A 26,075-nucleotide genomic window follows, 5' to 3' on the forward strand; every position below is an offset into this window, starting at 1 on the left:
ACCTGAGCCCTAGGACCATGCCCCAGGACTACCTGACATGATGACTCCTTGCTGTCCGCAGTCCACCTGGCCGTGCTGCTGCTCCAATTTCAACTGTTCTGCCTTATTATTATTCGACCATGCTGGTCATTTATGAACATTTGAACATCTTGGCCATGTTCTGTTATAATCTCCACCTGGCACAGCCAGAAGAGGACTGGCCACCCCTCATAGCCTGGTTCCTCTCTAGGTTTCTTCATAGGTTTTGGCCTTTCTAGGGAGTTTTTCCGAGCCACCGTGCTTCTACACCTGCATTGCTTGCTGTTTGGGGTTTTAGGCTGGGTTTCTGTACAGCACTTTGAGATATCAGCTGATGTACGAAGGGCTATATAAATAAATGTGATTTTATTTGATTTGATATGGGCAGCCTGGCTCATTGCGAACTAATTTGCCAGACGTTTATGTAATTATGACATAACATTGAAGGTTGTGCAATGTAACAAGAATATTTAGACTGATGGATGCCACCCATTAGATAAAATACTGAACGGTTCCGTATTTCACTGAAATAATAAACATTTTGTTTTCGAAATGAGTTTCCGGATTTGACCATATTAATGACCAAAGGCTCGTATTTCTGTGTGTTATTATGTTATAATTAAGTCTATGATTTGATAGAGCAGTCTGACTGAGCGCTGTGCTCTTCGCAAGCACAGCGCTGTTTATGACTTCAAGCCTATCAGCCTAATGGCTGGTGTAACCGATGTGAAATGGCTAGCTAGTTAGCTGGGTGTGCGCTAATAGCGTTTCAAACGTCACTCACTCTGAGACTTGGAGTAGTTATTCCCCTTGCTCTGCAAGGGCCACGGCTTTTGTGGAGTGATGGGTAATGCTGCTTCGAGTGTGGTTGTTGTCGATCTGTTCCTGGTTCGAGCCCAGGTAGGGGCGAGGAGAGGGACGGAAGCTATAATGTTACCCTGGCAATACTATAGTGCCTATAAGAACATCCAATAGTCAAAGGTATATGAAATACAAATGGTAGAGAGAAATAGTCCTATAAATACTATATTAACTACAACCTAAAACTTCTTACCTTGGAATATTGAAGTCTCATGTTAAAAGGAACCACCAGCTTTCATATGTTCTCATGTTCTGAGCAAGGAACTTAAACGTTAGCTTTTTTACATGTCACATATTGCACTTTTACTTCTCCAACACTTTGTTTTTGTATTATTTAAACCACATTGAACATGTTTCATTATCTATTTGAGGCTAAATTGATTTTTATTGATGTATTATATTAAGTTAAAATAAGTGTTCATTCAGTATTGTTGTAATTGTCATTATTACAAATACATTTAATAAAAATCGTCCGATTAATCGGTATCGGCTTTTTTCGTCCTCGGGGTTGAAAGATCATAATCATGCGACCTCTAGTGGGTAGTATATGGAGCTTTGGTGACAAAACGGATGGCACTGTGATAGACTGCATCCAATTCATTGAGTAGGGTATTGGAGGCTATTTTGTAAATGACATCGCCTGTCCACATCATCCAAATAGAAGACAGGTCCAATATCATAACTGTGACATACTCTGGGCAGCTTTCAAATAGTAGTGACCTCATTATGGCTGTCTTCACCAGCTTGCTAATCAGGAGGCCTATGGTGCAGTCAGAGCTGGTATCCCATTCAGACCCATGTAATGACTGCCCTCTGCTGGTGAATGGGAGTAATAGTCATTTAGTAATAACAGAACACATGGGTAATAAACCGGCTGTAGGTCCTTCTTAATACCAAACACTAGAAGGGAGCCAATTATAGCCTGTGCGGTTTTAACTCTTGAGTGTTGACAGATTTGGAACTAGTTGGTCACATCACAGTTAAGTTGAGGAAATGTCTCTGGTGTCTTATCAAGCAGCTTTGGACAAACAACAGCACAGGGTATTTATTACCTAATACAACAGACAACAGAGGGCATTATATACATGTACAGACACCAGGGGCGATAGTATATGGAGGGACATTAAAGAACACATACATACAGGATCTGAGTCTGCAGCCTGATAGTGCCAGCACATATTCAATGTCAGGCAAGGAATGTTAGGTTACAATATGTTACAAAGGGACAATCTTATACGTTATTCAATGCAGGGTTGGAGTCAATTCCAATCAGTTCAGAAAGTGAACCAAATTTCGATTTAATAAATGTCCTCATTGAAAAGCATTGGAATTGGAATTTTAGAGTGCTTCCTGAATTGAGTGGAATTGAAATGGAATTGACCCCAACCCTGATTCAAAGTAATGTGGGGACAAACTGTCAGATCAATCATAACAGTCCATTCCCTTCTGAGGTCTGGGATGTGGACCTGCTAAATCGAGATGACGACCCCCTCTCTGGTCCCCGTGACTTCCTGACCAGGGCACCCAGGTTCCCCCTGAACTTCTCCCCCACGAAGGCATACAGCACTGGGTTAACAAAGCTGTGGACCAGGGCCAGGCTGTGGGTGACCTGGAGGGCCAGGTCCACCCTGTTCCTCACAGCACAGTCGAAGTGCACCAGCTTGGCCCTCATCAGGGTGTCGGCCATCACCGTCATGTGTAACGGCGTCCAGCACAGGAGGAAGGCGAACACCACGGCAATGATGACCCGCATGGCCCTGTGCTTCTGGAAGCCGCTCGTCTGCAGCAACCGGGCTACGGTGATGCTGTAGCACGCCACCATGATGACTAGTGGGAGCAGGAACCCTAGGATGTGGCGTAGGCCGCGAGTAGCGAGCCGCCAGTGGATAGCGCTGCTGACGTCGAAGTGCTCAGCACACCTCGTAGGACCACCGCTCTGGAGCGCGAAGGCGTCGTTGAAGAGGGCAGGGAGAGAGAGGGCGCCCCCAAGAGCCCAGATGAAGGTGCAGGCGTACCATCTGCAGGCCCTTCGGCGGCCCTTACGGGACTTGGCAGGGCGAACGATCACCAGGTAGCGGTCGGCACTGATACACACCAGGAACAGGATGCTGGTGTAGAAGCTAGCCTCCATAACCAGGCTGAGGAACTTACACAGGAAGCCACCAAAGATCCATCCGTGGAGCGTGGCAGCAGCCCAGAAGGGCAGGGTCAGAGCCAGCAGCCCGTCAGCTACAGTCAGGTGAAACAGATAGACGTCGGATGGGGTCAGGGACTGTTGACTGAAGCCAATCACGAGCCCCACAAGTAGGTTACCAGGAACAGCCAATAGGAAGATGGCGACATGAAGGACACACAGGAATATGACGGCACCGGGAGAAAGGGGCTGAGCTGCACAGGACAATGTGTTAAAGTCCAGGTCAAAGGACGTGATGTTGAAGTAATAGGAGTCATTGGCAGATTTATAGTCATAGTCGGGCTTATAATCATAGTCCAGGACCTCTGTTGGAGATGGGAAAACAGTAGTCAGTGGGGATATTTTTATGATATGATCACTTAGTCTTATACTGTTATTCTATCTAAAGCTTCTTATACAGTCAACAGATATTCTGTACACTTCTTTCTATCCATCACATCTTCCATCCACCCACTCAAACCCCCATCCATCCATCCACCCACCCAAACCCATCCACCCATCCATCCACCCACTCAAACCCATCCATCCACCCACCCAGACCTATCCATCCATCCACCCACCCAAACCCATCCACCCATCCATCCACCCACTTAAACCCATCCATCCACCCGCCCACCCAAACCTATCCATCAATCCACCCAAACCATTCCTTCATCCACCCAAACCCATCCATCATCTGAATCCATTCATTCATCCATCCACCCACCGAAACCCATCCATCGACCCACCCAAACCGTCCATCCACCCACCCAAACCCATCCATCCACCCATCCAAACCCATCCAGCCATCTACCAAACCTATCCACCCATCCTTGCAAACCTATCCACCCACCCATCCAACCCCACCCAGCCATCTACCAAACCCATCCATCCACCCAAACCCACCCATCCACTCAAACCCATCCATCCACCCAAACCCATCCATCCATCCACCCAAACCCATCCATCCATCCAAACCCATCCCTTCATCCATTCATCCACCCAATCTATCCATCCACCCAAACTCATCCATCCAAACCCATCACTTCATCCACCCAAACCCATCCACCCATCCAGCCAAACTCATCCATCCAAACTCATCCATCCATCTGCCTAAACTCATCGATCAATCCAAGGAAACTCATCCATCCATCCAACCAAACCCATCCATCATCCACCCAAACTCATCCATCCATCCATCCATCCACCCACCCAAACCCACCCATCCACCCATCCAGCCATCTACCAAACCTATCCACCCAAAACCACCCATCCACGCAAACCTATCCACCCATCCATCCACTCAAACCCATCCTTTCATCCATCCACCCAAACCCATCCATCCACCCAAACCCATCCATCCAAACCCATCACTTCATCCATTCATCCACTCAAACCCATCCATCATCCACCCAAACTCATCCATCCATCATCCACCCATCCATCCATCCACCAAACCCACCCACCCACCCACTCAAACCCATTTATCCATCCACCCAAACCTATCCATCCACCCACTCAAACCCATCCATCCATCCCATCAGTCACCCACCCAAACCCATCCATCCACCCAATCCATCCCTTCATCCACCCACCCATCCATCCATCCATCTGAATTTAATGAGTATTTACAAACTATATAGGTTCTCACCTGTCATCTTTGCATCCAGTTCTATGATAATGAAGAGGGAGTTGCCACTGTTTTAAAGACATCACAGCTGGGATGGAAGTGTCGAGATATCCTGTTTAGTGACCAATATTGTGTCACTGAACCTGCTTCATTTGTCAGCCTCAAATTCTGCTTCCTCAATGATGAGGTCTAGGGTGAAGATTACCCTAGACACTAATCTTTGGTCAGTTTTGCCTACTCATTGTTATGGTTGGAATTAGGGAAGCTGATCCTAGATCTGCACCTAGGGGAAACCTCACCCCGGGGCCAATGACGGTGTCCTAATGAAAAGTGCACTAGTGTTTTTTTTGCAGAAGTCACTCCATGGGAGGATGAATTAATACAAAAGAGTGTGAACAGAATGGGAAATTCTTTATTTTATTTAAACTTTATTTAACCAGGAAATGCCCATTGAGACCCAGAGTCTCTTTTTCAAGTGAGACCTGGCCAAGAAGGCAGCAACAATCAATACATAGACAGATCATTTAACTTCCACTGGATGATAAGATACATTTTGCATTTAGAAACTCTACCTCTACAGATAAACATTTTATTTATTTATTATAATAAATAATAAGAAATGAAAGTCATACACTCCACTTTTTCATTGAATTATCAAAAAGAGAAGTTTGACAGCAGTTTGGAACTTTTTAGGCAGTTTCTTTTTCTGTCAGCTGTTGGTGGATCTGAGAGCACATGACTAAATATAATACGGTAAGATAGAGACAGACAGAGAAAGACCCGCCTTTAACTTCTGATGCCCTTGTCTTTGTTGAGACATCTTCACTTAAAGACATCCTCCAGTCAGTTTTGAACTTTTACCGTTTTTAAAGCAATATCCCAAGTATTAATACAGTCAAATGCACACAGTAAATGGTACCATAGTGTTTTATAGGCACAACTGCAAACTTCAAGGAGTAGGGCATTCAAGGAGTTGGTCTGATGAGAATGTGTTATGCCATCCTTGTGAGGATGCCTGGACCATCTGAGGTGTGTCTTTTAAGTAAATCAGGTGTTAAATGAGATTAAAAGGAGACTGGAGTACCACTTTAAGATGAGCACCAATGGGCCTATTAGTTACACACACGCTAGTCCAGTACAACCCCGGCTATGATCCATAGCTAGTCGGCTTGGCCTAACATGTCACGCCCTGATCTGTTTCAGCTGTCCTTGTGCTTGTCTCCACCCCTTCCAGGTGTCGCCCATCTTCCCCACTTATCCTCTGGATATTTATACCTGTGTTTTCTGTCTGTCTGTGCCAGTTCAAGCACCTGCGGTTTCCAGTTTCTCACCCTCCTGGTTTTGACCCTTGCCTGTCGCCGAGCCCGTCTGCCTGAGCCTGCCTGCTGACCTGTACCTTTGCTCCTCTCTGGATTACTGATCTCTGCCTGTCCCTGAGCCTACCTGATCAGTCTGCCTGACCCTGACCCTGAGCCTGCCTGATCAGTCTGCCTGTCCCTGACCCTGAGCCTGACTCTGAGCCTGCCTGATCAGTCTGCCTGACCCTGACCCTGACCCTGAGCCGTTGCCCCTCTCTGGATTACTGCACTCTGCCTGTCCCTGAGCCTGCCTGCCGTCCTGTACCTTTGCTCCTACTAATGATTATCGGCCCCTGCCTGCCTTAACCTGTCGTTCGCCTGCCCCTGTTGTTACATTAAACATGGTTACTTCACACAGTCTGCACTTGGGTCTTACATGATATAGCCAAACAAAGTATTCACCGCAGAACATTTCAGCTACTTCCTAAACAAGTACCTGGGGCTGTGAACTACCACCTGTACAGACAAAACTCCCCCCAGCAACAAAGTAGCAATACATGTGGGCATTCACAAACACACAGATGATCACAAATAAACAAAACCTTGAGTTTGTCAGTAAGTGATATCTATTCTTAAGGTATCAGAGAACAATGGTAATCTTGGGTAGAGCTGCCGTGGCATGAGAGGGTCTACATGTCTGTTATTAGCATCCCTGTGACCTACATTACACCATGTCTAGGTCATGTCCTCTAAATGTCACTTACGTGATATGCTCAAATTGCATGCGCGTCAATTACTGTCATTGCAGAAGACACTGGGTTCTTTGGTCAGTGTTGCAAACTCTTTGTACAGGGAAAGAAGTGAGGTAAGATGCCTCACAACATTATGCTCCTCAGGCCCGTCAAGTGTTAAGCTTCTTAGAATGTGGAAATATTTTGTTCTCAAGCGATGAACGCACACAAAAAAGTAGACAAGAATATTTCAGCTATCAATGGTCAACAAGCACATTTGCGACAACAATATATATTCAATGCATTGATAAAATACATGCCATGATCAGGTAACCACCAATAAGCAAAAATAAAACACCTGTTGTTTCAATGACATCACCTTAATCATTAAAATAATTGTCACATCTGCCCCTGCAACGCCCTCTACTGCTCATCCTGTGTCTCCTTGATCTGCCGCCACTCCCTCTGTACTCTCTCCATCTTTCTCTCTCTCTCCCCGTGTATGTGATTGTGTGGGTAGAGACAGGTGTGCTAGAGTCGGAGCAGATCCCCACCAGCTGCAATCTGTTCCATAATCAAGACCTCTACAAATACTCAGTCCTGCCACTTCCACACTGCCAGATTGTAATCTCTGCTCAGTCAGTCTACACTTCTAGCTATTTGTTATGGTTAAATCCTGTTGTGCCTGTTTTCCTTGCCTGACGCTGTTTTCCTCCACTACAGTTCCACCCGCTCTGACTCTGGTCCATGACTCCAGTTCCACATCTCGTCATCCTGCTACTCTGTCCTGGATTCCCCACTCTACTACTCCCTTGGATTCCCCTTCGGACTTGCTTACCCTGTCCCAACCCCTCTCGCTTCAGCCTCCGCACCTGGTTTCCTCCAACCCAACCGAGCTTCCCCTGGCCTGCACTCTATCTTCCCCCTGTGTTTAAATAAATACCTTGGTTACTTCATCCCAGTCCCCTTGTCTGAGTCTGCTCTTGGGTTCCACTCTGCGTAACTCTAATGCCCTGTCTGTCTCAGTGGCTCAAGGAATCCATTATCAAAGGACAATATAGCAGTAAAGAAGTTTAGTCATCATTAGTCATTTAGGTCAATATTGGATTATTCAGAGATCCTCACTGAACTTCTGGAGAGAGTTTGCTGCACTGAAAGTAAAGGGGCTGAATAATTTTGCACGCCCAATTTTTCAGTTTTTGATTTGTTAAAAAAGTTTGAAATATCCAATAAATGTCGTTCCACTTCATGATTGTGTCCCACTTGTTGATTCTTCACAAAAAAATACAGTTTTATATCTTTATGTTTGAAGCCTGAAATGTGGCAAAAGGTTGCAAAGGTCTATTACTAGGAATAAGAAGGAACCATGAACGATTTAAATGTGTTTTGTTATCTGACAAAAACACACAATGAAGGTGAGCAGTTATTTAATTAAGCAATAAGGCCCGAGGGGGTGTGGTATCTGGCTGTTCTTATGCACAATGCACGTTGAGTTTCTGGTTACAGCCCTTAGCTGTGGTATATTGGCCATGTACCACAAACACCCGAGGTGCCTTATTGCTTTTATAAACTGGTTACCAATGTCATTAGAGCGTTAAAAATAAATGTTTAGTCATACTCGTTGTGTACGGTGTGATATACCACGGCTTTCAGCCAATCAGCATTCAGGGCTCAAACCACCCAGTTTATAATAAAACAAAAATTGAAGCAATCAGTGTGTACATTTTATATCTAGACCAATATCAGCCACAATCTTACAGGCAGTGCTGTGAGCAACCTTGATTTGGGGTCCGGAATGAAATAAGCGGAAGAGCCGACAGACGGAAGACTCGGCGGAAGCGGTCTGTCAGGGAAGAAACATTTGCAGAATTTGACACAAAGAAGTCTAAGGATCTAAAACAAATTTATATTTCGATTTAAACCTATCCCCCAGTCCGCTGCAATGATTCTGCTAGAAATCAACAACCGGATTATAGAAGAGACGCTGACGTTGAAATTTGACGGTGCATCCAATGGGTGAGAAATCATTGTTCCAGACTAGCTTGCTAGCTACCGAATAGCTAACAGTAGCCGTATCTTAATGTCTGGCCAGTATTATTTGCACGACAACGAATGATGGATGGAAAATGTGCGGCTGGAGGAATTGACAGAACAGTGACGATAGCTTTGACACACAGTAATATTCTGGTTTAACTGAATAAAGAGGCACGAGCCTCTGCAAGAGGCATCGCTTAGCCGGAATAATGGGGTGTGTCTGTCACTGGTTAGCTTTGGCTAGCTGGGCAGGTGAAGCCAATCTAATAACTGTCTAGCCCCAATAAGGGGGTAACGCTAAGCGAACTCTAGTTTACGTGTGCTTGTCGGCATCATCTCATTTATTGTCCCAATGAACTGCCACCAGCATAATTGAAAAATTGGCTTTGACATAAAATATGTCTAACCGTGTTATTAGCTAGCTAACTATACATATCACTGGCTGCTATGCTAATCACCGCAGTAAAAGGGAACCTGATTTTCTAATTCATTGTATAGTAGCTAGCTAACTAGTTTGCTTTGAATTGAGAAAGAGAGCGTATCGTTATGGATTAACCTTGTATTAGCTAGAGTCGTTCAATTCAGGAAATTAATAGAGAATAATCAGACTAGATAGCTACTAGCAATAGGCATTGTTGGCCTCTTCCGCATTCCAGCATCCCCAAGTTGGGTCATGTCAGTACAACTCTCTGGGGAGAGGAACTGCTGTTATAGACAACTTCTAAACCCCAATGAGTGGTTTCTTGAAATACAATTGCAAGTTGCACGAAAACCAAAATGGTTTTACACAAATATGCCAACATGGTAACTGCTGCTGCAGAATATTATTATACTGGCAGCAAATTAAGCGTTGTCTATAGTTAACAACTACTCAACAAAACATGGCTGAATGTGTTATATTATCATGCATTCAGTTTCATACATATTTGACATATAATCCTCTATTTGTAGGACTAAACCAGAGGCAGTGGAGGTGACATTTGCAGGTGAGTTGAGGACTAGTGGTTAATATTTCCAGTACATTTACATTACATTTAAGTCATTTAGCAGGCGCTCTTATCCAGAGCAGTAGCAGTAGCATGCAGTTTTAACAATATTATGCTATTTTCAGGTGTCCAGGTGGGTGCTTGTTTGTAACTGATGGCTTTTCTCTGAACTGTAGATTTCGATGGTGTCCTTTACCACATCTCCAACCCCGATGGGGACAAGACCAAGCTGATGGTCAGCATCTCCCTTAAGTTCTACAAGGAGCTGCAGGAGCACGGAGCTGATGAGGTGACACACACACACACACACACCAGCATCTGTACCTCCCTTGCCCTTCATTCAATCTACAGATATGTCCCGTGTAGCTCAGTTGGTAGAGCATGGCGCTTGCAACGCCAGGGTTGTGGGTTCGATTCCCATGGGGGACCAGTATATGTGACCGACCGGCTCGATTCGGTCTTATGTAGCAGAATTTGTTTTTTTTACATTGGATAAAGGTAGAGACTCCGCACTAGAAAATGGTATATCATACACTACAACTGAGGAACATTGGGAAAGTAATTCTGTTTTGAAAGTTGATAAACATGTAACCTCACTTTTGAGAAAATGGCCCTTGAATTTTTTGGTACCTACTGGAGAGCTCTTTGTCTACACCCATTCAGCATCGTTCACACCCTTTTAAGCTTTAGCCTCACCCATCTCTTTAATAATTCACATGTGAGGCTATGTATTAAATAACCAAAGATTTAACTTTTGGACTCCCTCTGCATATTTGCAATCAAATGCCAGACATTTCTCCTTAGATATCATACTCTAATTCCACTGATTTCAGAACTCAGTCCTCTAGAAAGAGGAGAGCAACACTTGTGCAGTTCTACTACCTGATAGCTTTTTATTTATTTTTTAAAATCAGCATTTAAAAGGATTACCTACACATACTGACCAGCTGATATTATAGACAGAAGCAGACTACATGGTAGACCAATCCGAACTCGTCTCGCAGCATGTCCACCCCACTCCTTTTCTCAGCCAATCATTGCTAGCAGGAAGGATGCTGTATTTTTCCATGACTAAACCAACAAGGCTTGTAACTTAACTACTTTATTTGTTTTTACATATGGCAAACAAGTTTGTATTTAAAAAAAAAAAAAAATTTTGACAAGAAATGCATTCTGGAAGAATGCCTTAATTACATTTTAATAAAAATAAAAAGTTTACATTCAAATCGCAGTCCTGTGAAGTAGTGACGTGCGACATACAGTGAGTCACGTATATATATTTTAAGGATGAAAATGTATGCATTCACTACTGTAAGTTGCTATGTATAAGAGTGTCTGCTAAATTTAAAAAATGTAATGCTTGGAAACTAACCCATGGCACTCATCATAGCTTCAATTGTAGTTTAAAATGTGTCAGAGTAGATGTTTTATTTTTTGTTGAAAAGGAGCATGTCTGTAAAGCAGGATGTCAGGGCTTTGTACATCCTCACCATGTATGGAAGAAAGCAGCAGCAGTGGTTTCTTATAGAAACAGGAAGTGCTTTATGACTCACCCTATAAGGAGGAAGTGCTGACTGAGACAGCTAAATGTTGCCTAATGAACACCATGACTGCTTTCCTGTAGTCTACCAGTCCTTGTTTTCTTACTCTCTGTGAGCACTACTGAATCAAAGGACTGGATAGGTTTTAACAGTACTGATTTTACCTGTCGAGCACTTGAAGATCATGGAGGAAAAGAGCTGTGGAAAGGAACACCTATATCACTTGCTGCACTGTGGTGCGTTTTTAAAGGACCAAATCATGTCCCAGTCCTGTCTATCTTCATTGCCTTGTGTCCTACTTCCAGCTCCGTTCTTCATTGTAGTGGTATAAAAAGCTAGTTTAACTACTGCAAAAACAGTGGCCTTGTGAGAACATGTTCAACTAATCAAGCCCTGTCCTTTTCAGTCACTAAGTGTAAATTTGGTACACCTTGTCACCTTTCTTCACTAACCCACAACAAAACACATTTTCGTGTAGAAATGTTCCGCTTTACGTGTTACATAATACATAAATATTTGTGTCACAATGGTGCACTCTTGCAGTTTTACTGTAGAGGAAACTGAGTTGCAGTACATCTTCTTATAATAGAAGTTATGCCATCTCTGTTTTGACATGTGTACGCTGGATTTGCATATTATTGCCTTTTTTGATCAGAACTCTGCTGCATTCCAGTGATTCCACATTGACGGGTAACTGTTGTTTTAGGGGAAGGCTTATGATCTTACCATTATCTACACTGAGACATCCACCTCTTACTGTCCATAATAACACACCAAATCCCTCCCTCCTTCCAGCTGCTGAAGCGGGTCTATGGGAACTTCCTGGTTTCACCCGAGGCGTGTAAGTATTATGTAACTACGGTCCACACTCCCTATGTAAGTTTCCACTGTCACCATGTTAATGACTCTAACTACTCAGAGAATTATCCACAGCACGTCATATAGCCTATCCCTTACGGAGGTCCAACACCCACACTAATATTACTACCACTGACTCTGCTGATAGTACATTTTTCCTGAATAAAGTAGCTAACTATTACTGAGATGCTGTATGTGGATGTCCCACCACCTAGCTGGGACGGAGATACTGTATGTGGTTGTCCCACCACCTAGCTGGGACTGAGATACTGTATGTGGTTGTCCCACCACCTAGCTGGGACTGAGATACTGTATGTGGTTGTCCCACCACCTAGCTGGGACTGAGATACTGTATGTGGTTGTCCCACCACCTAGCTGGGACTGAGATACTGTATGTGGTTGTCCCACCACCTAGCTGGGACTGAGATACTGTATGTGGATGTCCCACCACCTAGCTGGGACGGAGATACTGTATGTGGTTGTCCCACCACCTAGCTGGGACTGAGATACTGTATGTGGATGTCCCACCACCTAGCTGGGACTGAGATGCTGTATGTGGTTGTCCCACCACCTAGCTGGGACTGAGATGCTGTATGTGGTTGTCCCACCACCTAGCTGGGACTGTAATTCACTATAAATGACTCAAATGTAAAGTAAAAAAATAAACAACTGCTTCTTGTTTTCCTGCTTTAGTTTTTTCCGCAGCCTGAAGTTTAGACACATTCAGTTAAAATAACACCATGCACCCACATCCTCCTCCATGATTGAAACTATAGATGGTGTTTACTGGGTCATACGCTGTCTTTGGTTGGCACCAGGTCTAACGCTTTGCAATTAGACAAACACGTTGTTAGTTTTTTTGCTTAATAGTTTACTTTGTTGGAAAGTCTATGAAGAATTTTGGTTTTATTAGTATTGTCATTTGCTATAGGCCGGTTTTGACCCCCATTCCCCTCAGATTGACACCTTGTCACAGTTAGTAAACCTCTTACTAAGAAGGTTTCTAGCGATTTAATAATTATATTGAACAATAGCTGATCTTGTCTGTAATTGGCTGTCTCCTAGGCTACAACGTGTCCCTGCTCTTTGACCTGGATGCGGTCCCGGCCAATAAGGAGGAAGTGATCCACCAGGCGGGCATGCTGAAGAGGAACTGCTTCGCCTCTGTATTTGAGAAATATTTCAAGTTCCAGGAGGAGGGCAAGGAGGGAGAGACGAGGGCCGTGGTGCACTACAGAGACGACGAGTCCATGTAGGTGGCTGCTGCACTGCCTGGATGAAAATGTATAGAAGTAACCATAGACAAAACAAGGATGCTATTTGTTGTTGACCACTAATAGTCTGAGGCTTTGTGTGGGGGGCTTCTACTAAAAAATGGAATTGTTTTAAGGTGGTCATGACAGATCATTTAGCTATTTGATTTGGAATTTTAGGACCCCTGTAGGTATCAAAACAATTATTTGTTAAAATATAGAATTTTGCCTTTACTGCTATAGCCCCTAAAAACACATTGAATAAGTGTATGTATATCTCAATCACACACACTACCGGTCAAGTTTTAAAAACACCTACTCATTCAAGGGTTTCTTCTTATTGGTGTCCTTTAGTAGTGATTTCTTTGCAGAAATCTGACCATGAAGGCCTGATTCATTCTCCTCTGAACAGTTGATGTTGAAATGTGTCTGTTACTTGAACTGAAGCATTTATTTTGGCTGCAATCTGAGGCTGGTAACTGTAATGATTTTATTCTCTGCAATAGAGGTAACTTTGGGTCTTCCTTTCCTGTGGCGGTTCTCATGAGAGCCAGTTTCATCGTAGCGCTTGATAGTTTTTGCGACTGCACTTGAAGAAACTTTCAAAGTTTAAATGTCCATATTGACTGACCTCCATGTCTTAAAGTAATGATGACTGTCGTTTCTCGTTGCTTATTTGAGCTGTTATTGCTGTAATATGGACTTGGTCTTTTACCAAATAGGGCTATCTTCTGTATACCACCCCTACCTTGTCACAACATAACCGATTGGCTCAAAAGCATTAAGAAGGAAAGAAATTCCACAAATTCACTTTTAACAAAGCACACTTGCTAATTGAAATGCATTCCAGGTGACTACCTCATGAAGCTGGGCATCAAGGCAAAGAAAGGGTGGCCACTTTGAAGAATCTCCCATATAAAATATATTTTGATTTAACACTTTTTGCTTACTACATGATTCCATATGTGTTATTTAATATTTTTGATGTCTTCACCATTCTACAATGTAGAAAATAAACTCTTGAATGAGTAAGTGTCTAAACCTTTGACTGGTACTGTGTATATTTTTAAATCCAAGAAACTTCTTTTTTTTTTTTTTTTTTTTACTGCCAGTATTCCATGTCACCGAGGGGACTACTGGTTGTTGACATGTTCCTGTGTTTGTCCTCAGGTATCTGGAGGCCAAGAAGGACAGAGTGACAGTGGTGTTCAGCACTGTGTTCAAAGACGACGATGATGTCATCCTTGGGAAAGTATTCATGCAGGTAAAACCATATTTCTCTCAAGTAGTGATGCAGCAATATGACATTTTTGGCTGATACCGATTTCCAATATTTTCCCCCAATACCGATATTTAACATTTTAGCGGCCTTTTAAGCATTCTAGTACAGTTAAATAGATAAAACACACATGTAAGCAGCAGTCTAGGGCACTGCATCTCAGTGTAGGAGGCATCACTACAGTCCCTGGTTCGAAACCAGGCTGTATCACATCCGGCCGTGATTGGGAGTCCCATAGGGCGGGGCACAATTGGCCCAGTGTCCGGTTTTAGCTGTCATTGTAAATAACAATTTGTTCTTAACTGACTTGCCTAGTTAAATAAAGGTTACCACACTGGCAAAAGTCTTTTTTTTTTTTTTGCATGCCATTACCAGTAAAACATAATCAAAGCTCATTTCTTTCACTTACTTGCTGTTCAGCTGTTCATATGTTCAGTCGTCTCATTCTCAACCAGGATTTCATCATAGATGTCAAGCAGTGAATTTTCAGCTCTGTCCGTGGCCTCTCTTCCTCGGTGCCCACTGTCACCGTCTCTGTTTCCTTCTTGTCCAGCTGTGTATGTAACATTTCACGTAAACCCCTGTCTCTTGTCTGCATGGAGGTAGCAGTCCTTGTACATGGCATTGAGCATGGTGGCGACACAGTAAAGAGAATGCCACCGACTCGCTTGTTCACAGCCTGTGTGGGCAGTTTTGTTGAGCAGGTGTTTCAATGCTGTGACAGAGGGCATCACGGCTGCAGTTGATCAGATTATTTCTCCAGTCAGTTGTTTTGAATGGAGCTAGCTACTGTGTTCAAGTTTCCATGTTTCAAACATGTCCTCAAATGCCATTGAAATGGCAGCAGCAGTATGACAACCGGCACATTCATGAGCATGAAATATGGCTTCCCACATTACGACATCCTCGTCGACCCACTGTGCTATCAGACTTGGCATGCTCATGGGGCTGATATCGCTAGTCCAAATGTCAGTCGTGAAGCTAATAGCAGTGACTCTATTACTGTGTAACTCCGGTAGGGTAACATCTGGAAAAAAAGCACACTCTGTAGTATGTACCGGTGCTCGACCAGTCGGCGAAAGCCAACATCCCCCACGACAGAACGGTTGTCAAGGGCAATGAATTCCATTCTTGCCGATAATGGATTTGGCCTTTGAGTAGTCTCGCTGAAAGGTTCTTACGTCATGTACCTACGTTATAGGTATGCACGTCATGTACCTACGTTATAGGTGTGCACGTCATGTACCTACGTTATAGGTGTGCACGTCATATAGGTATGCACGTCAGCTTTGACATCGGTATTGCACATCGGCGTTAAACTAGAAATATCGGGTCGATGCTGCCATTTTTGGCTAATATTGGCCGATTCCGTTATGTTCACTGATATATCGTGCATCCCTACTCTAGTTTACATCACCCTTAACAGGAACCGCCTCTCACATGATTAAAACGAGCTTGGCAGCACTATGTACGGTACAAAGTGATGTAATTTACAATACAGTATGTAGTTGTCCATATGGTTATGAAAAGGAGAAAGGTTGCCAAAGTATCTTTGCCCTGTTGCCTAAAGGTAGTTCACTACAGTAATGCAGAAACCCCATCACCTCCATGTCTGTGCAAATGATTTATGAAATATCTTATTTGCTCTCGACACTATTAGGTATTTGTCATGGACAGCCTTAGTGTGTGTCGCTCTCTGTATGTGTCTCACTGTCTGTCTGTATTGCTCTCTCTGTGTGTAGGAGTTTAAGGAGGGGCGGCGAGCCAGTCACACTGCCCCCCAGGTTCTGTTCAGCCACCGGGAGCCGCCCCTGGAGCTGAAGGACACTGACGCCGCCGTTGGAGACAACATCGGCTACATCACCTTCGGTCTGTACCAACCATTCCCAGGTTTTCCACAAATCCTGGTTGGAGGATTCTGGATTTTCTGCTTATTCTATTCTGATTCCTGGAATCTTCCAAATGGGATGTTGGGCCTTCCTGTGAAATTACATGGGTTTACTGTACAAGATGGTGCCTAGAGCTGAATTGTGTGACCATTAAATATATTTTTTTACCTCAACTAGACATGCAATTAATTAGTCCGTTTTCCAACGCTAGTGACATGATAAAAGTAGTCAGTGGATGATCATAAACAAACATTAGCTTGAATATCAGGTCAGTCATCAGCGTAATTCCAATGTCTTTGTGGTAATGTGTTATTTCTCCTGTCCTCTCAGTCCTGTTCCCACGTCACACCAACGCCAACGCCAGAGACAACACCATCAACCTCATCCACACCTTCAGGGACTACCTGCACTACCACATAAAGTGCTCCAAGGTGACTTCCCTAACTAGTATGCTAACTAGGACCCAATTAGTCCCAACTTCTGCACTGCCCTAACTAGGACACTACTATACCTGCACTACCCATTATAGTGCTCCTAGATGAGCACTAACTATTGCCCTTACTAGGGCACTACCATGTAAAGGAACAGTTTCCTGGACATAGATTAAGTAAGGGTTGAGGGAATAACTTTACCGGCACTAGCATGGTAAAACCCTGCAGTCTGTGATCATAAAGGTATCTGATGGGCTTTCCATCGTGAACAGTTACGGGCGTGTAAATATGTGCTTTTCAGATTCCTGCCTGGTTTGAGTTGAGGTCAATTAGTGCGTGTCAGTGAGCTGTTGGTTCTGTAGGTGTGTATTAAGGTATGTCTCCCCCCCCCCTCCTCCTTCCAGGCCTACATCCACACACGTATGAGGGCTAAGACTTCTGACTTCCTCAAGGTGTTGAACAGGGCTCGACCCGACGCTGAGAAGAAGGAGATGAAGACCATGTCGTAAGTTACTGCTGCTCTGCACTCCAGCGTTGGATCTAGGATCAGTTTAGCCTTTTGACTCACTATGGATAGTATTACATGTTTATGTGAGAGGGGATCCTAGATCAGCACACCTACTCTCAGATGCTTTTAAAATATGGTCCCATACCTGGACTGTGCTTGATTGAGCAAGCCTGGAACTAATGGAATAGTCCCAAAAGTGCATGCCCCGCCCTCCTAGCACTCCAGCCAATGCTTGAGAAAAACGCTCAAAGTATTTGAGAAAATGAACATACTATTTGGACCCAGGTTTGACTTATTCCACTGCCAGTCATTGTCACCCACATCCCAGTGAACCAACGTTGACTCTAGCAGCACTGCCTGTAGGACACTTCTGTCCTTTTAAAACAAGTTCACCCTGCTGTGAGTGCAGCCTGTTCTCAAAGATCAGAGATCAGTCAATCTGTTATCATTTATTGAAGCACACGGGCTACTTTCACCATGTCCCCAGATCTTATTGTCACTGATGATGCTTTATTTTGTGTGTGAAATGTTTTCACGTCCCTCGCCCACCTCAACATTCCTTTCTTAATTAAATACCAACACCAAACACACACACACACACCTGTGTGGTGAACAGCAGTCCGATGGAGAGATAGAGCCAGGGTGGAAGTGTGTACAGCTGATAAATGATTCCTTAGAACCCTCCTGTAATGTTCTTGTCTGTAGGCTACGGTGTTTGTGAGGGCGGTCTTGTTTCAACAGTTGTGTTAGTTCATTGTGTGTGTACTACTAGAACTGCTTTGACACGAGCAGCTCCCCCCACTCCCTCACTCACTCCATTTAGTCCCTATTGCTGTGTGGGATCTGTGGATCTGATCAGCACTCCCCCTCTCTGAAACAGAAGAGGCCTTGTCTAAATATGAATATTTAACTGTGACTCCGGGGAATTCTATGCCACTGATCCTCAGGGAGCTCCGCTCTGGGTGGAAGGAAGCAGGGGTGTACTCTTGTTTCACAATCTTGGATTTAGTCAGCGGTAGTTGACATAGTTGGGTCAACATTTAGTTGGAAGGTGTGGTATCTGTATTTTTACTCTTGCATGGAGGCCATATGTGCTGACCTTTTGTGTGTTGACCAAGAGTCGTCTGTTCTTTCGACCAACCGATTGGTCAACATTTTTATTTTTCCATATAGACGCATCGAATGTCTTTTAATCAAATCAACTATATGTACTGAGCTTGTCTGTTGCTCTAAGAAAACTGTTTGATTAAATAATTAAGACACACAAATGACTAGAGGGAGTCTGACCACAATTGATTTGATTGTGCCGGGCCTGGCTCAGACTTGCTGTGTTAAAATAAAAAAGACATTGAGCAACTGTGTGACGAACACCCTTTGTCTCTCTCTCCCTACTGCAGCGACCACCACACATCAACACGGTGTTTATTGCTTATTCCCTCAACCCCTGCTCTCTTTACGTGACACATGTATGCTTTGCATGCACGTGACCAATAGGGCCTGACCTATAGCATATCAATAAATTTGTTCTAACAAACTCTGAACACCATAACACGCGTGACAGCAAAATGGATGCTGAGGACGTGACAAACGGGAATGTTTACTGGTTGGGCAGGAGGTAAAAGGGAAGTCTGTCTGGAATAAATTTGACTAGTTGTAGTAAATACTGGAGATCAAGAAACATTTGTTATGGAGCGCTGGGAAGGTAGTTCTCCAGGAACAGGGTTGGAGGGAACCCCCAGGATGTAGTTCTCCAGGAACAGGGTTGGAGGGAACCCACAGGGTGGTAGTTCTCCAGGAACAGGGTTGGAGGGAACCCACAGGGTGGTAGTTCTCCAGGAACAGGGTTGGAGGGAACCCACAGGGTGGTAGTTCTCCAGGAACAGGGTTGGAGGGAACCCACAGGGTGGTAGTTCTCCAGGAACAGGGTTGGAGGGAACCCACAGGATGGTAGTTCTCCAGGAACAGGGTTGGAGATTAACCCACAGGATGGTAGTTCTCCAGGAACAGGGTTGGAGGGAACCCACAGGATGGTAGTTCTCCAGGAACAGGGTTGGAGGGAACCCACAGGATGGTAGTTCTCCAGGAACAGGGTTGGAGGGAACCCCCAGGATGTAGTTCTCCAGGAACAGGGTTGGAGGGAACCCACAGGGTGGTAGTTCTCCAGGAACAGGGTTGGAGGGAACCCACAGGGTGGTAGTTCTCCAGGAACAGGGTTGGAGGGAACCCACAGGGTGGTAGTTCTCCAGGAACAGGGTTGGAGGGAACCCACAGGGTGGTAGTTCTCCAGGAACAGGGTTGGAGGGAACCCACAGGGTGGTAGTTCTCCAGGAACAGGGTTGGAGGGAACCCACAGGATGGTAGTTCTCCAGGAACAGGGTTGGAGATTAACCCACAGGATGGTAGTTCTCCAGGAACAGGGTTGGAGGGAACCCACAGGATGGTAGTTCTCCAGGAACAGGGTTGGAGGGAACCCACAGGATGGTAGTTCTCCAGGAACAGGGTTGGAGGGAACCCCCAGGATGTAGTTCTCCAGGAACAGGGTTGGAGGGAACCCACAGGGTGGTAGTTCTCCAGGAACAGGGTTGGAGAGGAACCCACAGGGTGGTAGTTCTCCAGGAACAGGGTTGGAGGAACCCACAGGGTGGTAGTTCTCCAGGAACAGGGTTGGAGGGAACCCCCAGGATGTAGTTCTCCAGGAACAGGGTTGGAGGGAACCCACAGGGTGGTAGTTCTCCAGGAACAGGGTTGGAGGGAACCCACAGGATGGTAGTTCTCCAGGAACAGGGTTGGAGGGAACCCACAGGATGGTAGTTCTCCAGGAACAGGGTTGGAGGGAACCCACAGGATGGTAGTTCTCCAGGAACAGGGTTGGAGGGAACCCACAGGATGGTAGTTCTCCAGGAACAGGGTTGGAGATGAACCCACAGGATGGTAGTTCTCCAGGAACAGGGTTGGAGGGAACCCACAGGATGGTAGTTCTCCAGGAACAGTGTTGGAGGGAACCCACAGGATGGTAGTTCTCCAGGAACAGGGTTGGAGGGAACCCACAGGATGGTAGTTCTCCAGGAACAGGGTTGGAGGGAACCCACAGGGTGGTAGTTCTCCAGGAACAGGGTTGGAGAGAACCCACAGGATGGTAGTTCTCCAGGAACAGGGTTGGAGAGAGGACCTATAGGATGGTAGTTCTCCAGGAACAGGGTTGGAGAGAACCTATAGGATTGTAGTTCTCCAGGAACAGGGTTGGTGAGAACCTATAAGATGGTAGTTCTCCAGGAACAGGGTTGGAGGGAACCTATAGGATGGTAGTTCTCCAGGAACAGGGTTGGAGGGAACCTACAGGATGGTAGTTAGGTCGAATATGGACGCAGCGCTTCCTATGTGTGCCGAACATGATCTGTTAGATTACAATATAATTGTTCTGACTGTTAGGAACAATGTAAACAACACTAAATAAGTGATAAGCATACCAGAGTTTCTGTTATAATGTTTTTGTTTGTAAAGCCTTTATTGCAGCAAAGACTAAACAGTCAGATTCGTGAATGCAATTTCCCGAAATGGAATGGTTTAGGTCCATTTATTGTTTATGCTGATTTATTCAATGGTTGCCTTATTTTATTTTTAAACTAAAATGCTTGATTGCATTTCACATCATGAATGGCTCGTATGCTGTGTCATGACATGAACAAATAAATGATTAATACAGTAGCCTATACAAGTCTTGAAATACAGGCCTAAGTTACGGTATTAAGACTAAACAGGATGGGCTCTTAGGCCTACAGGTCTGATGGTGGTTATACAAGGCTGCTATACTAAGCCTATTAATGATAGACTGACAAATTATTATATTAATAACTATTAGGGAAAGATTACACTAACAGTGTAAACAACACTAAGTAATATTAGAGGCTGGTCTAATGAAAGTGTATAGCCTTTATTTCAGCATAGCAAAGATTAAAAATGTGAGGCTTGATGCTCACGGTGTCAGTAGGTTTTTAACACTCAAACAGGCAACAAAGTAGGATCGGTCTTATTTCTGAAGATACAGCACACTGATGCGTTTCAGAACAGTGACCACTATCCAACATGGGAGGAAGCACATTTGTTATAAAATGATATTTTTATTTTGTGTTGCACTGTTGTTCTTCCATAATGTAACCATATACAATTCCAGTAGCACTGTGCCATCTCCAAGGCCTCCACAATAGATCAGTCCACACAGACGGGCACCAATCAGACGGGTGTCTTGTACACCATGATTTAAAATAAAAAATAAAGCTGAATTGTCGTGAGTCAATAAGGATTCAACCCCTTTGTTATGACAAGCCTAAATAAGTTCAGGAGTAGAAATGTGCTTAGCAAGTCTCATAATAAGTTGCATGGACTCTCTCTGTGTGATATAATAATGTTTAACATGATTTTTTTAAATAACTACCTAATCTCTGTACATCCAACATTCAATTAATTATCTAGAAGGTCCCTCAGTCGTGCAGTGAATTTCAAACACGGGTTCAACCACAAAGACCAGGGAGGTTTTCCAATGCCTCACATAGAACGGCACCTATTGGTAAATGGGTTAAACATGTACAAAGTAGGCATTGAATATCCCTTTGAGCATGGTGAAGTTATTAATTACACTTTGGATGGTGCATCAATACACCCAGTCACTACAAAGGTACAGGCGTCCTTCCTAACTCAGTTGCCAGAGAGGAAGGAAACTGCTCAGGGATATGACAGTGAGTCCAATTGTGCCTTTAAAACAGAGTTTAATGGCTGTGATGGGAGCAAAATGAGGATGGATCAACATTGTAGTTACTCCACAATACTAACCTAATTGACAGAGTGAAAAGAAGGAAGCCTGTACAGAATAAAAATATTCCAAAACATGCATCCTGTTTGAAACAAGGCACTGAAGTAATGCTGCAATAAATGTGGCAAAGCAATTACATTTTTGTCCTGAATACAAGACAAGTGTTATGTTTGGGGCATTACAACAGCTCATATAAGCAAAGAGATGACAGTTCATCATTACTGTAAGACATGAAGGTCAGTCATTGCGGAGATCAGCCATTCACCTACTCTGCGTCTCACAAAGACACGGTGGTTGGAAACAAACTCACATTTTGGACTCATTAGACCAAAGGACAGATTTCCACCTGTTTAATGTCTGTTGCTCGTGTTTCTTGGCCCAAGCAAGTCTCTTCTTATTGGTGTCCTTTAGTAGTGGTTTCTTTGCAGCAATTCAACCATGTTCACGCAGTCTTCTCTGAACAGTTGATGTTGAAATGTGTCTGGTACTTGAACTCTGTAGCATTTATTTGGGCTGCAATCTGAGGCTGGTAACTCTGATGAACTTATCCTCTGCAGCAGAGGTAACTCTGGGTCTTCCTTTCCTGTGGCGGTCCTCATGCGAGCTAGTTTCATAGCGCTTGATGGTTTTTGTGACTGCACTTGAACAAACGTTCAATGTTCTTGAAGGTCAGTCAATCCGGAACATTTCAGGTCTTAAAGTAGTGATGGACTGTTTCTCTTTGCTTATTTGAGCTGTTCTTGCCATAATAGATCTATCTTCTGTATATCCCCCTACCTTGTCACAACACAACTGATTGGCTCAAGGGCCTTAACCCTCCTGTTGTGTTCGTTTCATGTTAATTGTGTTCCTGGTCCAAAATGACCGTCCCCATTTTATAGCTGAATATGATTCCATAATAATACGTTTATTATCATCTAATGTTGTTTAGTTCTTTTCATCAACTTATGTTCTTGTGAACATTAGACGTTTTGAACATCTATTTGCTATTTATGGCCTGTAGGCCTCATTGACCTGAGCTCATACAACTCGTTTTTTTAGTTAACAAAGCATAATGTATGGATTATTTTGACAATAACAAATACTCTGATGAAACATATTGTGCTATTTATCACAGACTACTTTGTTGTCAGTTTAACAACGATTCTCTCCTCCTCACCAGTGTCATTATGAAAGCTATGATAAAGAGCCTCACATACACTATATCGTTTGGTCATTGTCCTGCCACAGAATGGATTGTGAGCAAGGCCTCAAAAAAGCTTTATATACCAAAGCTGTGAAGTTCTTTATATTATTGAAACCATGTTGCGATTGTTTGTGAGAATGTGGTTCCCATGGGGGAAAGATGTCTGTTGTATAGCACACTGTATTACTTATACAACTAATATAAGGACAGAACATGAGACTGGAGTAGAAATTAACATGGGTGTTTTAATGCGTTTCATAGGAAGAACATTTCAACGTAGGTAAGCAAGAGGGGGTTATAGGTGCTCTAAAGGGACAACTAGAATATCAATACACAACAATATCTGTTGGGGAATGGTTCCTGTGGGGGTTGCCATGAAAGCCAGGAAGGGGAGTGAGGTGTGTGTGTGCTCAAACACACATGCATGTGGGGGCTGGGAGAGGAAGTGTGTCCATATGATGAACGGGCTAATTAAAGGAACTACATTTTTCAGAGAACTTGTAAATCGCTCCAATTAGAGCAGGAGCACAGCAGGAGGGTTAAGAAGGAAAGAAATTCCACAAATTAACTCTTAACAAGGCACACCTGTTAATTAAATCATTCCAGGTGACTACCTCATGAAGCTGGTTGAGAGAATGCCAAGAGTGTGCAAAGCTGTCAAGGCAAATGGTGGCTACTTTGAAGAATCTGAAATATAAAATATATGTTGATTTATTTAACCCTTTTTTTTGTGTACGATGTGATTCCATATTTGTTTCATAGTTTTCATTTCTTCACTATTATTCTACATTGTAGAAAATAGTACAAATTTAAAAATAAAATAACTGGAAGTGTCCCAACTTTTGATTGGTACTGTGTATATGTTTTTTTCTTTATTTTAACCCCCCCCCCCCTTTTCTCACCAACGGGCTCGGGAGAGGCGAAGGTCGAGTCATGCGTCCTCCAAAACATGACCCGCCAAACCGTGCTTCTTAACACCCGTCCGCTTAACCCAGAAGCCAGCTGCACCAATGTGTTGGAGGAAACCCTGTTTAACTGACCTGCAGGTGCCCGGGCCGCTATAGAGCGCAATGAGCCAAGTAAAGCTCCCCCGGCCAAACCCTCCCCTGAGCCGGCCAACACTGTGCCAATTGTGTGCCGCCCTTTGGGACTCCAAGTCACGGACGGTTGTAACACAACCTGGGATCGAACCCGGGTCTGTAGTGACTCTTCAAACACTGCGATGCAGTCCCTTAGACCACTGCACCACTCGGGAGGCCCCATGTATTTCATTTTCAATAAATTTGCAATCATTTGTAAAATAAGCATGTTTTCACTTTGACATTATGGGGTATTGTGTGTAGATGGATGAGGGGGAAAATATATTTTGAATTCAGGCTGTAACACAACAAATGTGGATTAAGTTGAGGGGTATAAATACTTTCTGAAGGCACTATCTGCCTTCAGCTGTCAACTATCTTTCAACTGCAACATTTCAACAAGTTTGTCACCTCTCCAGCGCCAGCGAGGAGCCTACCTTGGACCTCGGCGAGAGGATTTTCCTTTCAAACATTGACGGAATAAAACCTAGAAGCAGTAATGCCAAGCCCTCTGTAGAAAAGGCTTTAGGGCGAGCTGCCAATAAAGTATCTTTGTGGCAAGACTTTTTAATTGATTTCTGGCTAACTGTTTTTTTTGTCTGTTTTCAGGGGCAAGACGTTCTCCCGCTGAGGCTGGTCCACACGCGCACTCTGACCCCTTGACACGTCCCCATTCGTGCCACACTGAGACTCGACTCCACATTGGACTGGATCACAGGCCCATAAAGCCCCGCCCAGCGCGTGTCCATCCTGTCTTTTTTAAATAAATCTTCTTTGAATAAAGTTGTCTCTTAGTAGAAATCGAGGCTGAAACAAATAAAAAGGGCATTCCTTGCTTTGCATAGTTAAAAGATAATTATTAGTCCTATATAAATATATATATGAAATGTTTTGATATATCTTTTACTCCATTTGGTACTCTTACCTTGCTCCCTCCCTGGTGGTGTCCATAACTTCAGAACCCCTCCTCCCTCCCTCCCTCCCTGGTGGTGTCCATAACTTCAGAACCCCTCCTTGCTCCCTCCCTGGTGGTGTCCATAACTTCAGAACCCCTCCTTGCTCCCTCCCTGATGGTGTCCATAACTTCAGAACCCCTCCTCCCTCCCTCCCTGGTGGTGTCCATAACTTCAGAACCCCTCCTTGCTCCCTCCTTGATGGTGTCCATAACTTCAGAACCCCTCCTTGCTCCCTCCCTCCCTGGTGGTGTCCATAACTTCAGAACCACTCCTCCCTCCCTCCCTGGTAGTGTCCATAACTTCAGAACCCCTCCTCCCTCCCTGGTAGTGTCCATAACTTCAGAACCCCTCCTCCCTCCCTGGTAGTGTCCATAACTTCAGAACCCCTCCTCCCTCCCTGGTAGTGTCCATAACTTCAGAACCCCTCCTCCCTGGTAGTGTCCATAACTTCAGAACCCCTCCTCCCTCCCTCCCTGATGGTGTCCATAACTTCAGAACCCCTCCTTCCTCCCTCCCTGGTGGTGTCCATAACTTCAGAACCCCTCCTTGCTCCCTCC

At 44.2% G+C, this 26,075-nt stretch overlaps 2 protein-coding genes and 1 non-coding gene across 3 annotated transcripts; 2 read left to right on the top strand and 1 right to left on the bottom strand.

Annotated features, from left to right (window-relative positions):
* Window positions 1–1,915: 1,915 nt before the first annotated feature.
* LOC124010728 (C-X-C chemokine receptor type 2-like) lies at window positions 1,916–4,710 on the bottom strand. The gene is made up of 2 exons (XM_046323373.1): window positions 4,704–4,710; window positions 1,916–3,378 (listed from the first exon to the last, which is right to left on the bottom strand). Exons 1-2 carry the CDS (start codon window positions 4,708–4,710, stop codon window positions 2,306–2,308), a joined length of 1,080 nt encoding a protein of 359 aa, XP_046179329.1. The 3' UTR covers window positions 1,916–2,305.
* Window positions 4,711–8,489: 3,779 nt separating this feature from the next.
* Window positions 8,490–25,555, top strand: LOC124011024 (actin-related protein 2/3 complex subunit 2-B). The gene is made up of 10 exons (XM_046323957.1): window positions 8,490–8,727; window positions 9,697–9,731; window positions 9,908–10,020; window positions 12,068–12,113; window positions 13,196–13,382; window positions 14,554–14,647; window positions 16,405–16,531; window positions 16,882–16,982; window positions 17,387–17,487; window positions 25,172–25,555. The coding sequence occupies exons 1-10, from the start codon at window positions 8,654–8,656 to the stop codon at window positions 25,191–25,193; spliced, it is 900 nt and encodes a 299-aa protein (XP_046179913.1). The 5' UTR covers window positions 8,490–8,653; the 3' UTR covers window positions 25,194–25,555.
* trnaa-ugc lies at window positions 10,087–10,160 on the top strand. The gene has a single exon. It is a non-coding gene; the product is annotated as a tRNA-Ala (tRNA).
* Window positions 25,556–26,075: the final 520 nt, after the last annotated feature.

Source organism: Oncorhynchus gorbuscha, linkage group LG23, assembly GCF_021184085.1.
Source record: "Oncorhynchus gorbuscha isolate QuinsamMale2020 ecotype Even-year linkage group LG23, OgorEven_v1.0, whole genome shotgun sequence".
NCBI lineage: Eukaryota > Metazoa > Chordata > Actinopteri > Salmoniformes > Salmonidae > Oncorhynchus > Oncorhynchus gorbuscha.

Excerpts from the sequence above, each read along its gene's own strand:
- LOC124011024 (XM_046323957.1), top strand. The coding sequence starts at position 8,654 with ATGATTCTGCTAGAAATCAACAACCGGATTATAGAAGAGACGCTGACG. Across the intron at positions 10,021-12,067 it reads AGGAGCACGGAGCTGATGAG|CTGCTGAAGCGGGTCTATGG; the intron begins GTGACACACACA and ends CCCTCCTTCCAG. Across the intron at positions 16,983-17,386 it reads ACCACATAAAGTGCTCCAAG|GCCTACATCCACACACGTAT; the intron begins GTGACTTCCCTA and ends TCCTCCTTCCAG.